Source organism: Rhincodon typus, chromosome 15, assembly GCF_021869965.1.
Source record: "Rhincodon typus isolate 14 chromosome 15, sRhiTyp1.1, whole genome shotgun sequence".
Taxonomy (NCBI): domain Eukaryota; kingdom Metazoa; phylum Chordata; class Chondrichthyes; order Orectolobiformes; family Rhincodontidae; genus Rhincodon; species Rhincodon typus.
Genome location: NC_063346.1, coordinates 30,022,552 through 30,034,738, shown reverse-complemented (window position 1 = coordinate 30,034,738; position 12,187 = coordinate 30,022,552). Strand labels below are relative to the sequence as shown.

Here is a 12,187-nt window from a genome sequence, read left to right as displayed (position 1 = left end):
GTCAACATTTCTGGCATAGCCTCAAATATTTTTTAAACTATCAAACATTATAAAAAGAAAGAAAATCAATTAGCCAATTTACCAACTGCTGAGAGCATCGTATGATACCACTGTGTAACAGAAAAACATCCCTGTAGTGCAATATTCATATTTAATGATTCAACAACTGAAGTACAAGATTCAAATTAAATTTGGAAAAAAACTGATGTGCAGTAAAGATTGCACAGGCTTAGCATCAAACAGTGGAAAGAGTAAATTGCACCAAATCTCATTTGTGGAAGTAATAAGAAATTGCAGTCACCATTTAATAACCTACAAAGACCACTTGTTAATTCTCATGAAATTATTCCCTTTATATAGTGCATAACTTATATTAATTTCCATAGTAAATAGACATTCTAATCAAAGCTAACTGTCGAATTTTTTTCTACTTTGGTGAATGTTGAATCCCGGAACAGTGGCACTCAACAAAAATTTTAATTTGTTTTTGGAAATGGATTTGTAGCCAGCTGTAGCATAAAGCTGAAAAACTGAGGTTAACCAATTTCTCTCATATGCATTTTAGCCAGTAAATTTCTTTGGCAGCCTTTCAATTTGAAACTAATGCAATATCCAAGTCCAAAGAGAGAGGTTAGAGAAATACCATTGCAATTCCGAAAAGAAAATCCAGAACTGAACCATAATCCAACAAATGTTACAGCTAGTGTGAAGAACAATTTTGTACTGGAAGGCCACAAAAAGTGTTAACAAAAAGCTCATGACCAACAAAATCAAATTAATAGTCAGGTACAGCATAGGTTTTTCCAAACTTCTATTCCCAACAAATATCTAAAATATTACTTCATCAGTCAACAAATGATTCTCATCTCACTCCTTTCCACGAGTAACTAATATTAGCTCGGATTCTTTTCATTTTCTTCATCCAGTTTTCAATGATAAGTCATAACATTGAATAGTGCAAAATGTCCATGAATTAGGGAAGCAGCATTGCTTGGAACATAACAGCAGATCTAGATGCTGAAGATGCAAACTTAAGGCACAACTGTGGCACTACTGGTAACAGAGTGTAAATACACAAATATAACTCTTCTGAAGAAGAGTCATACCAGATTTGAAACGAACTGCCTTTCTTTCCGCAGATGCTGCCAGACTTGCATTCTGTGTAATTACAGCACAAAAGTTTTACACCAGCAGTTTCAATAATTTACAAGGGCATTAGAATTTTATAATGAGAAGTTATCCTAAAAGGGAAATAAAATGTGAGAACGGGAAGTAAGGTTTCATAAGCAGAAACTAAATACAGCTGCGTTTCAAAAAAAAAAAAAAAACCTGGATGAGAAACGAAAATAAGGATCAGAATTTAACTAGTCCTTTTCCATAGTTTCTGCAACCTGCCATTCTTTTTTGTTTTTAAAGTTGGACTGTCAACTACTTTCTGAACATGAAAAAGGGCTCTTTTTGATTGGCTGTTATGCAATAGTCTAACTAGAGAGCTTTGCGATTGTTCAGAAATCATTTCCCACAAGCAGATTAAATGGCAACTCAAAAGGAAATTGGTTATACACTTGAAAAACCACCATTTGAAAGGCTTTTTAGAGAGGGGAGGGAAGAGGAAATAATGGATTGCTCGCTATAAAAGTTGGCACAGGAGATATGTTAAAATCCTGCAGAAAAAGGCTGTTTTATGATTCATATGTGAAGTGTCAGTTGCTAGCTTTTACCTTCCCACAGACTTCCTCAGCACAATCGACTGGTGTACACTGCTGTTTATTTCGCAAATTGACCAAGGCTCCATTGCACAAAAGTAGATTCACCAGCGCTCCATGTTTTCCCTTTACAGCCTCATGCAAAGCAGTATTTCCTTGGTTGTTGGCAAGATTAACATAGGCACCATGCTGGAAAGGTTTTCAAAGTAAGCAGATTTTAAAAACACTCACCAAGTATCAGAACAGCATGCACCCACATTAACAAATCAAAACAAAGCAGCAAAGTATTCACAGATAGTAGGAACCGCCGATGCTGGAGAATCTGAGATACAAAGGTGAGGACCTGGTAGAACATCGCCGGCAAAAAAGAAGCAGGAGAGCAGGAAAGCTTTCCTCCTGCTCCTCTGCTGCTTGGCCTGCTGTGTTCATCCAGCTCTACACCTTGTTAGCAAAGTACTTCAGTTATTTTTCCTAATACTGATGGTGTGGTGACTATGCTACCAGCAATGATCCTTATTGCTGTACCATAATCATAGAATCCCTACAGAACGGAAGCAGGCCATCAAGTCCACACTGACTCTCTGAAGACTATCCCACCCACAGTCTCCCCGCTACCACATCCTTGTAACTCTGCACTTCCCATGGCCAATCCACCTAGCCTGCACACCTTTGGACTGTGGGAGGAAACAGGAGCACCTGGAGGAAATCCACACAGACACGGGGAGAACATGCAAACTCTACAGTCATCAGAGGGTGGAATTGAACCTGGGTCAATGGTGCTGTGAGGCAGCAGTGCTGCCCATAAATACCTCAAAACTAATTACTTAAAAAAGGTTCGCGTTTTGTACCAAATTGCAATATTTGCTTGGCCTTTACACAGCAGCAAATTAAAAGTTGATGGTAAAACAATGAAAAGTTGCTGAGAATATGCTGTATTTGCTTTCTAAATTCAAGAGGGACAATTACATGGGAACTGAGTTGTGCAGAGAAAAGGGTACATGCACTCTGAAGTCAAAAATATGTCTAACAAAAAATAACCTTGTGTTTACACAATACCTTGCCTATCCTTAAGACATCCTGAAAGCTCACATCCAATAAAGTTATTTTAAGAGTACTAAATGTAGGGAAATGTGGCCGCAAATTTAAGTACAAGGTTCCACAAACAGTAATAAATGATTAAATAATATGTTTTAGTGGTGCTGCTTGAAAGACAGGAACACACCACTGCTCTTGTTTGAACAGAGTCATGGGTTACAGCTTCCTGAAGGGTTAAATAGGGCTGAGATTTAACATCTCATCTGACAGAGTGTAATACTCTATCAGTACAGTACTCCACCGAAGTGTCACTTTAGATTGTGCACTGAAATCTATGAAGTGGGGCTTCGGCCTAGGGTTATGATGTCCTGACCTACAGTGGATGTTACCAACCGAGTCAAACTCTACGAATAGTTTGAAGCACTGATTTTAACAGCTTTAGAGAAACTGCCTCAAAAGAAAATATTTCAGGCAAATTGTTGTTCTTACCTCCAGCAACAACTCAGCAATTTCCAGATGTCCTTGAAGGCAGGCATGCAGCAATGACGTATTACCATACAAATCCTTCTTATTTAATTTTGCATTATAATTCAGCAAGTATTGAACTATCTGTTAAAGGAAACACAACATTTTTGTAATTCTTCACTACAGAAATACAATACTATGTTTTAATACAAAAGTCAAATACATGAAGATCTTTAACAAACTGTTGGAACAGAGACAGAGATCTTTGTATAGTGCACATGCAGTTATAAAATACAAACGCAGTATCAAGTTTTATATGCAGATCACAGAAAAATGATTCTAAATTTGCACCAAGTATCAGTTAGGTGACAGATTAAGCATTACATACAATTCCAGGGATCCCATTACCAGAAGAGACATTAGAATTGTGATAAGGATACACCAGATTCATTGGAATGTCTGAATGAATTCTTGACGATTGTTTAATGAAGTGTACTTAAAGACGCCAAAGGCAATCACCTATATTGTGTGACATCCATCTACATGTATGAAGGTGCCAAACTGATCATATTGATCATTTTATACCTTGATCTTTTTGTCATCAAGAATCAAATAGCTGTTGGCTAATGTTTTGTTTTTCAACATTTAATTCTGCAGATATCTTTTGTCTTTAATTGGTTTGTGTCCAGTTATTTAGAAGGGCGAATACAGGTGGTTCTGCTATAACATGTTTTGTTAACTCGAATTGTCTGTAACACCATTGATGAATAATGAACGCTGTTTGGATTACACAAACTTTCTGCTGTACAGGTTTACTGATTTTCTGTAGCAATTTCCATCTAACACGATTTTCTATAGCACGAGGTCACACAAGAATACAACTATCGTGTTATAGGAGAACTACCTGTATTTATACCCTAACATTTCCAAATGTGTGGTGTGTTAATCAGCTTCGTTGAAGTCTGGTTTTCACAATAATCACTAATTTTGTTATTTACTAAAGAACCTGGTTCATCCTAATGTAAAGGATGAAGTTGACGAGAGAGAGAGAGAGAGAGACAGAGACACAGACACAGACACAGACACAGAGAGATGGAGACAGTGCACTCATTCATTCTCAAGCCATGTCAACAGGTTTACAAACCCAGATCAAAATGTGAGGAACAGAAGGAGACATTAGAAGAATTCTTTTTATACAACACTATTTCGTAATTTTCAATAGTTTACCCAATACAGAGATTTTATTATTTAAAAATAAATTTAATAACAAATAGAAGAACCGGAAAAATGGAATTAGAGTTCATTTCAAGTTGAAGAGCAAGCACTGGGCCTTAAGGCCTTCTGTTGCACTAAGTTTTACATTGGCTAGTCAACCCAAAAGAATGAGAAATTGTAGAAGAATACCAGTTATTTGAACAAGGAATGTTGTGAAAAATAGTCCAATTTTCTCTTTGAGGTGCATGCATTAATATCTCATTAAAACCTAAATAAAAACCAAAAGAACTGTGGATGCTGTAAATCAGGAACAAAAGCAAAGTTGCTGGAAAAGCTCAGCAGGTCTGGCAGCATCTGTGAAGAAAAAATCAGAATTAACATTTCGGGTCCAGTGATCCTTCCTCAGGGAGGGCTCCGAGGAAGGGTTACCGGATCAGAAAAATTAACTGACTTTTTCTTCAGAGATGCTGCCAGACCTGCTGAGCTTTTCCAGCAACTTTGCTTTTGTTCATTAAAACTTAATCCCATCTCATTTACAAATAGATTGCTATTCTCCCAGGTGCTGGTGAGAAACAAGATGGTGCCAATTTCCTCACTGGAAATTCCTAGCAGCTGCAGCTTGCTAGCATCTTCTCCAGGCCTCCATGCTAGCCAGCACTCCCCAAAACCTCAAGGCATGCTTCCTGAGCAGCAGCTGCCTCCATCTGCTAAGGGGCAGCATCAGTAATGCACCAGTCTCATCACATTATCAGGGCACATCTCGGATTGACCTATAACAACTCAGTACCCCACAACTGCACTTCTGAGCTCACCAACATTTTACATAACTTTGTTGCCAGTCTGCTTGTGTATGGGGTTGGCACCATCTCATGCAACAGAACAGGGTGCATCTCCGGGTTCTTGTAAAACCAAAAAAAAAAAAAATCCGCATATGCTCAAAATTTGAAACAAACACAGAATGCTGGAGAAACGGCATCTGTGAAACAGAGGTGAAAGAGTTAATGTTTGAGAGTCTTGTGCGACTCTTCTTCAGAAACTCTGCAGCTTACACTCGCATGTGTTCCAACCAAATGGTCACGTCTGAAAATCTAAATTGTCCACTTAAGGGACACTACAGTAAGACTATACTATCCTCTTTCAGAAAAGGAGTTGTAGTGCCCGAGTGAGGATGAAGTGCAGAGGGAAGGAAGGCCTGAAAGGTGGGAGTGTAGTTGGTTAAGAGCCATTGAGGGAAGACTTTGCAGGCAACAATTACAGCGATAGCACATGAGCCTTTGTTAAGCAAAGGCATTAAGAGATATGGGCCAAAGGTGGGTATATGGAGTTAGGCCGCATATCAGCTATGATCTCACTGATTGGTGGAGCAGGCTTGAGGGGTTGAGTGGCTTACTCCTGTTCCTAAGTAATGAATACAGTGTGATACTGAATTTCAATACAGGTGATTTTCTCTTTGCTTACCTGGAGGTCATTGTGTTGGCAAGCCAAGTGAAGTGGTGTTGCATTATGGGAATTTTTCATATTGACGTTGGCACCATGGCGCAGAAGAAGTGAGACCAGGTCAAAGTGCCCGTGTAGAGCAGCCACGTGTAATGGAGTAAAACCATCTTGATTGGCAGAATTCACACTCAGACCATTGATAGTAATACTGGAAAGTTTCTATGGAGATCAAATTAGTCATTAGCCTTTTATGCTTAACATGGTTTAATATACACAGGATATCCCGTTTTAAGTAACCCCGTGTAAAGCTTTCTTGCTTGAATTATGTTTTTGTTTTAAATGTCCTCTCTCCTTTTGCCATTCCACATTTTAACATTCCTTACTGTCCAGTCATGTCTTGCATCAGCACGGACACTACAGTGGGTGCCATTGTGTCCGTGCCCTGCAGTTAAAGATTACCTTTTTCTAAACAGTTCTCTGCTAAAGTTATTGAAGTAAATTTCATTTTTAATCCAAGTTCTAACTTTCTCTGCTGTTTGTATATATAGTAGCAGAGGACCCACTGCGGTCTTAGCTTTTTAAAGAAACTCTGCTTTACTACATTCTACAGATTTTTTAAATTGGACAGGTACAATAGTTGAGGGATCTGCAGGACAGGTAGAGTAAACTGTAAATTTTGGAGTCATGTTGAGGTTGTATAAGACATTGGAGAGGAGTCTTCTGGAAAACTGTGCTGAAAGCTGGGGAGGATTCAGAACAAATTTATCAGGACGTTGCTGGATATGGATGGTTTGAGTTATAAAGAAAGGCTGGGACTTTTTTCACTGGAACATAGGAGTTTGAGAGGTGACCTTATAGAGGTTATAAAATCATGAGGGATTTTCGCTAGGATGAAGGATTTCAAGACTACGGTGCACATTGCTAAGGTGAGAAGAGAAAGATTTAAAAAAAGACACACTCTTTTACAGAGTGTGGTCCTTCTCGAGGAAGTGGTGGGTGTGGTTACAATAATGTTTAAGACATTTGGATAAGTACATGAATAGGAAAGGTTTGGAGGGATATGGGCCATGTGCAGGCAGGTGGGACGAGTTTAGTTTGGGATTATGTTTGGCATGGACTGGTTGGACCGAAGGTTCTGTCTCCGTGCTAAGAATACACAGTAAAAGACATGTATGGCACACTATTTTGAATCTCACAGGGCTTTTATATTACTTGTATCACGTTTTATAGCTCAATTCAAGAGCAATTTATGTTTGTATTACATTGTCCTAGCTTATTGCAACAATAAGTGATGCAAAAAGGCAATTATTTGAGAGTTACAGACCAGGCAGAATTTTTATTTATGTGTGTCAAGTTTTCCACATTCCATTTACTTTTCTAATGTTCATGCAACCTTAGTACAGATGTTTTTCCTGTAAATCAAGAGCTGCATTTTGGATTAAACATACACCTCAGCTACTGGAAGCAATTATGTTGCAGGAAAAGGCACAAACCTTTTGTGCTGGCTCACACTTTGGACACTGACACAAAGGATGACAGAATTCTGATTTCAACACAAGGCCTTCCTCTTCCTCCGGATCTTCATCCATCCATTCTAATAGATATCGAACCTACAATTAAACACAAAGGAGGTAATCTTCAAAGCAGAAGGAAGGGGTGGAGATAGGGGAGCAATCTGCTGGAACAACACATCCACGGTTTCTTTTTCTGCTGAGAAAATTCAGTCACCTGATCACAATTCAACTGTACCCAAAATTCCAAGATAACAATGCAACCAGGTGAGGAAAGATGAATCTGCTCCCTTCTTTTCAACCACCCCAGTTGACCACAATAAAGATTTTGAATTCTTCCCAGCATGAGATTACAATTCAGCCCTCACACCCTCACTTCCCTCCCACAACAACGATAGGGTACCCTTGTACTTACCTACTATAACCACCAGCATCCACGTCCAGAGGATCAATAGCTGCCATTTCCGCCACCACGAGACACATATTCTCCTCCCCTCCCATCAGCCTTCTGCAAGGACCGCTCCCTCTGGGAGGCCCTGGTCCACTCCTAACAACAACTGCACCCCCACTCCCCCTAACCCCCACAGCACCTTCCCCTGCAACCACAACAAGCGTAACACCTGCCCATTTACCTCCTCCCTCCCCACTATCCAAGAGCCCAAATATACCTTCCAGGTGAAGCAGCACTTCACACAATCTAGTCTGCTGCATTCGCTGCTCACAATGTGGTCTCTTCTGCATTGGGGAAACAAGGCATACACTTGGTGAAAGACCACAAAAAAGACCGAGCTTCCAGTTGCCCACCACTTCAACACACCACCTTGTTCCCTGACTAACATCTCTGTCTTGGGCTTGCTGCAATGCAGCACAAGGTGGAAGAACAGCCCCTCATTTTCTGCTTGGGAACACTATAGCCTTCTGAACACAATATTGAGTTCAACAGTTTTAGGACTTGAGGACCTTCCCCCATGTCTTACCCCAAACCCTACACACCAGGCCTTGCTGTCATGTGGTCGGCTATTGCACACAACCCATTGTTAGCCAGTAATGGTCTCCATTAATAGTTATTCATTCTCCTAGGCTGATTAATATCCACTCCTTTGTCTGTCCAACTGTTCTTCTCTCTCTTTGGACTATATCTCCGCCAATCGTTTGTTCCTTACCCCCTGCCCCCATCCTATTTTCTGCATAAAAACCAACCTTCTCCTAGCTACCATCAGTTCTGAAGGAGGCTCACTGGGCGCAAAATGTTAATTCAGATTTTGCTCCACAGATGCCACCAGACATGCTGAGCCTTTCAAACAATTTCTGTTTCTTTTCATTAGTTAAAAATTTACTATTGCTAATCTGAGATAAACAATGCCATGTCAAGCATACAGCTTTTGGACAATCACACACACAGCTACAAAGTTATAACAAAGTTGATGTCTTAGACCATCAGCAGTAGAAAATATTGCAGCTAATTTCTGTGGAGAGGGGGTGCAAGGGAGGAAACGTGCGTGAGACAGCAACAGAGAGAAAGAGAGTGTGAGAGAAAATGCACAAGAGAGATGCATGAGAGGGGCACGAGGGAAGGCATGCGCAAGAGACAGGCATGACAGATAGCATGCACGTGCAAGAGAGAGTGCAAAGAATTCTATAAATTGGTTAAATGCGACTTCCCTTTCACAAAACCATGTTGAGTCTGCCCAATTTCCTTGAGCTTATCCAAATGCCCTGCTACGTCATCTTTAATAACAGCTCCTAGCATTTTTCCAACAGTAGATGTTGAGCTAACTGTCTTGTAGTTTCCTGCTTTGTCTCCCATCATTTTTTAATTAATAAAAAAATTGCATTTGTGAACATCCAATCAAATGGGACTCCTGATTCAAGAGAGTTTTGGAAAATTAAATTCAATTTATCCACTATCTCACTAGCCACTTCTTTTAAGACCCTGGTATGGAGTCCTTCAAGACCTGGACGCTTTGCAGACTGCAGCTCCAACAATCTCCTCAGTATCACTTCTCTGGTGATTGCAGGTTTCCCAAGTTCCTCCCTCAAGGCCATTTCCTCATTTAAAGCTGTTCTCAGGAGGTTATTTTTATCATTGAAAATGAAGATCAATGCAAAATATTGGTTAAATTATCAGCCACCTCTATTTTTCAGCATTAATTGTCTTAGTCTCATTTTCAATAAGGTCTACGCTCACTTTGTTAACTCCTTCCTTTTCTAAAAACGTGCACTCAGTATTTGCCTTATATTTCTAGCTAACTTACTCAATCAATTACTTCCTTTTTTTTGGTGTTCTTGGTACTCTGCCCAATCTTCTGACCTGCCACCCGTTTTTGTACAATTGCATGCTTTCTCTTCAAATCCGATATCATTTTTAGCCTTTCTAGTTAATCACAAATAGTGGATCGTCAGTTGAAATTGTTTCACTCTAAAATGAATCTTTTCTGTGCATTCTGAAATAGCTCATTAAATGTTTGTCAATGCAGTTCCATTGAGCTAATCTTTAACCTAATCTGACAATTCATTTTAGTCAGCTCTGATCTCATATCCTCATAATTGTTCTTATTTAAATTTTAAAAACCACACAGTCTCAGAGCCACGTTTCTCTCCCTCAAACTGAATGTAAAATTCAAATTGTATTATGGTCATTGCTACCCAGAGGCACCTTTAATACGATATTAATAAGTAATCCTATCTCACTGTACAGTATCAGGTCTCTGGTTAACTTCAACATTGATTCAGTGGCCCAAATTTCCATACAACAGTTTAATTCGGATGGAATCAAATTAAATAGCACAAAGTTTCACTGAAATTTTAAGCAGAAGTGAGTTGCTACAATAAATAACTTGAGTATCTGTGACACTTTTGCAATAATTCAAAGATCTTTCCCTGATGCTTCCCCACCCACACCCACCTATGCCCCAGGTCAGAATGGTGAGTTTCTATTGGGGGGGATTACTCCCCTAGTAGAATCTCCAGACCTACATATTGTATGAATTGCCTCTAGTGCATGATAATATTTTCTGCCTTTTTGGCTAGACAGGCTGGACATCTTATTTGATTTCCAGTGACTATAACTGGAGAGGATAAGAGTTAAAACTAGGTATTCCTACCCACAATGACACATGAAAAGATACACAATTTGTATCCTGCAAGACACATCCAGCTTAATTGCCCATTACTACAATTTTGTTTTGCATTTGTAGTAAAAGTCAAAGAATGGTACAGCACGGAAACAAACCCTTCAGCCTAACTCATTATACCGATGAAGTTTCCTAAACTGAACTAGTCCCATTTGCCTGCATTTGGCCCATTTCCCTCTAAACGTTTCTCATCCATGTACGTGTCCAAATGGCTTTCAAATGCTGTAATTGTACTTGCCTCCGTTTCCCCTGGCAGCTCATTCCATACACACACCACCCACTGTGAAAAAGTTACTCCTCGGTTCCCTTTTAAATCTTACCCATCTCATCTTAAACTTGTGCCCATTGTACACAACCAACTCCTGTAATATTAAAAGATCTAAACAGTGCACTCTACGCAAAGCTTAGTTTATTCCTATTTTCCAAATTACTAATCTTTCTTTTACTGTAATTAATTATGAAAGCTTGCTGAGTTAAGCAAAGGACAGAAGGAGAGCAGGATACTGAGTGACCATTCAATAAATTATACATGAATTCCTGCTGTCCAATCAGTCATCACTGTTTTCCTTTCAGTTTAATACCCTGTTAATACCTTTAGAGTGGATTTCCAGGATAATGGCAAGGTTAACAGAGGGCCATTTAAAACAGCTACATGCTGCATCTTCTCATTTCCAATCCAGATACCAAATTATAATAAATAAGTGACTGAACATTTATGTGGCAGCTTTCCGCTATACCCAGCTGAATGGTCTAAATATATTGATGTAGTAATCCACTAATTTACAAAGGAAAATAATGCACCTTTAATTAATTAAAAGAAAAAAAATGAGGTAGATTATTAAACTACACATCAACTACATTGCCCATGCTACCACATAAGTAAACAAGGACTTTGGACAGCTAATACAAAATATTTACTCAACCTTACATAGCTGGAAATTTGAATACACTCTGTTTGAATTTTTAGAATGTTTTATTTGCCCTCAAGGCTCTCTCAACAGGAGCTTGTTTCATTATGGTATTCGGTTCCATTACAAAATAACTGGCACCAGTCAAGTCAGAGTGCACAACCAATTTAAATGTCCAATAAAACTTCTTTTCCGAAAGAGAGATAATCAAAATTAATTTGAATTTATTTTTGCTCTGGCAACAAAATCCAAACCTTTGCATTTTCATTCATTGGGACTACATCAACTCTTGCCCAGTTGATAGCACTCTTTCCTCCAAAAAGGTTTTTGGGTCAAATTCCACTCCAGGAGGTGAACACAAAAATCGAAGTTGATCTCCTTAAAGGTGGGGTGCTCCATTGTTGAAGGCACCATCTCTTAAATGCAAGTCTCCAAAGAGAAAATGGTCAAAACAGGGTGAAAGTGCCAGCAGCATAAAAGACAGACTACATCTCTTCTAGAGATAAGAGTGACAATCTGGGTGGAGCAAATAGTGAATTGTGGAAATCCATGTGTTCATCTGCTGATTTTTCACAAAATCTTTTCTCTGGAACTGTAGGCTGTCATTACCAATGAGGTCAGTATGAAGTGACAAGAACAGACTGTAGAATCAAGTGAGCTAGAAACCAGGACTGAAGGAGATCAGAACCAAATGAATCAGAGGCTTTTAAAACAAAGAAGAAGCTGCCACTGCTCATCAAGCACCAGTTGGAAACAAAGCAGCAATGTTTTATAAT

General features: G+C 39.2%; 1 protein-coding gene across 4 annotated transcripts in view; it reads right to left on the bottom strand.

Annotated features, from left to right (window-relative positions):
* The window catches only part of ankrd27 (ankyrin repeat domain 27 (VPS9 domain)), a 94,527-nt gene that overhangs the window by 5,707 nt on the left and 76,633 nt on the right, over positions 1-12,187 (bottom strand). For all 4 annotated transcript variants that reach the window (XM_048605537.1, XM_048605538.1, XM_020530034.2 and 1 more), the window contains 4 exons: positions 7,352-7,468; positions 5,880-6,077; positions 3,231-3,350; positions 1,722-1,895 (listed from right to left, as the gene is read on the bottom strand). In XM_048605537.1, coding sequence (XP_048461494.1) covers positions 1,722-1,895; positions 3,231-3,350; positions 5,880-6,077; positions 7,352-7,468 — 609 coding nt within the window. The remainder of the gene's footprint in view (positions 1-1,721; positions 1,896-3,230; positions 3,351-5,879; positions 6,078-7,351; positions 7,469-12,187) is intronic.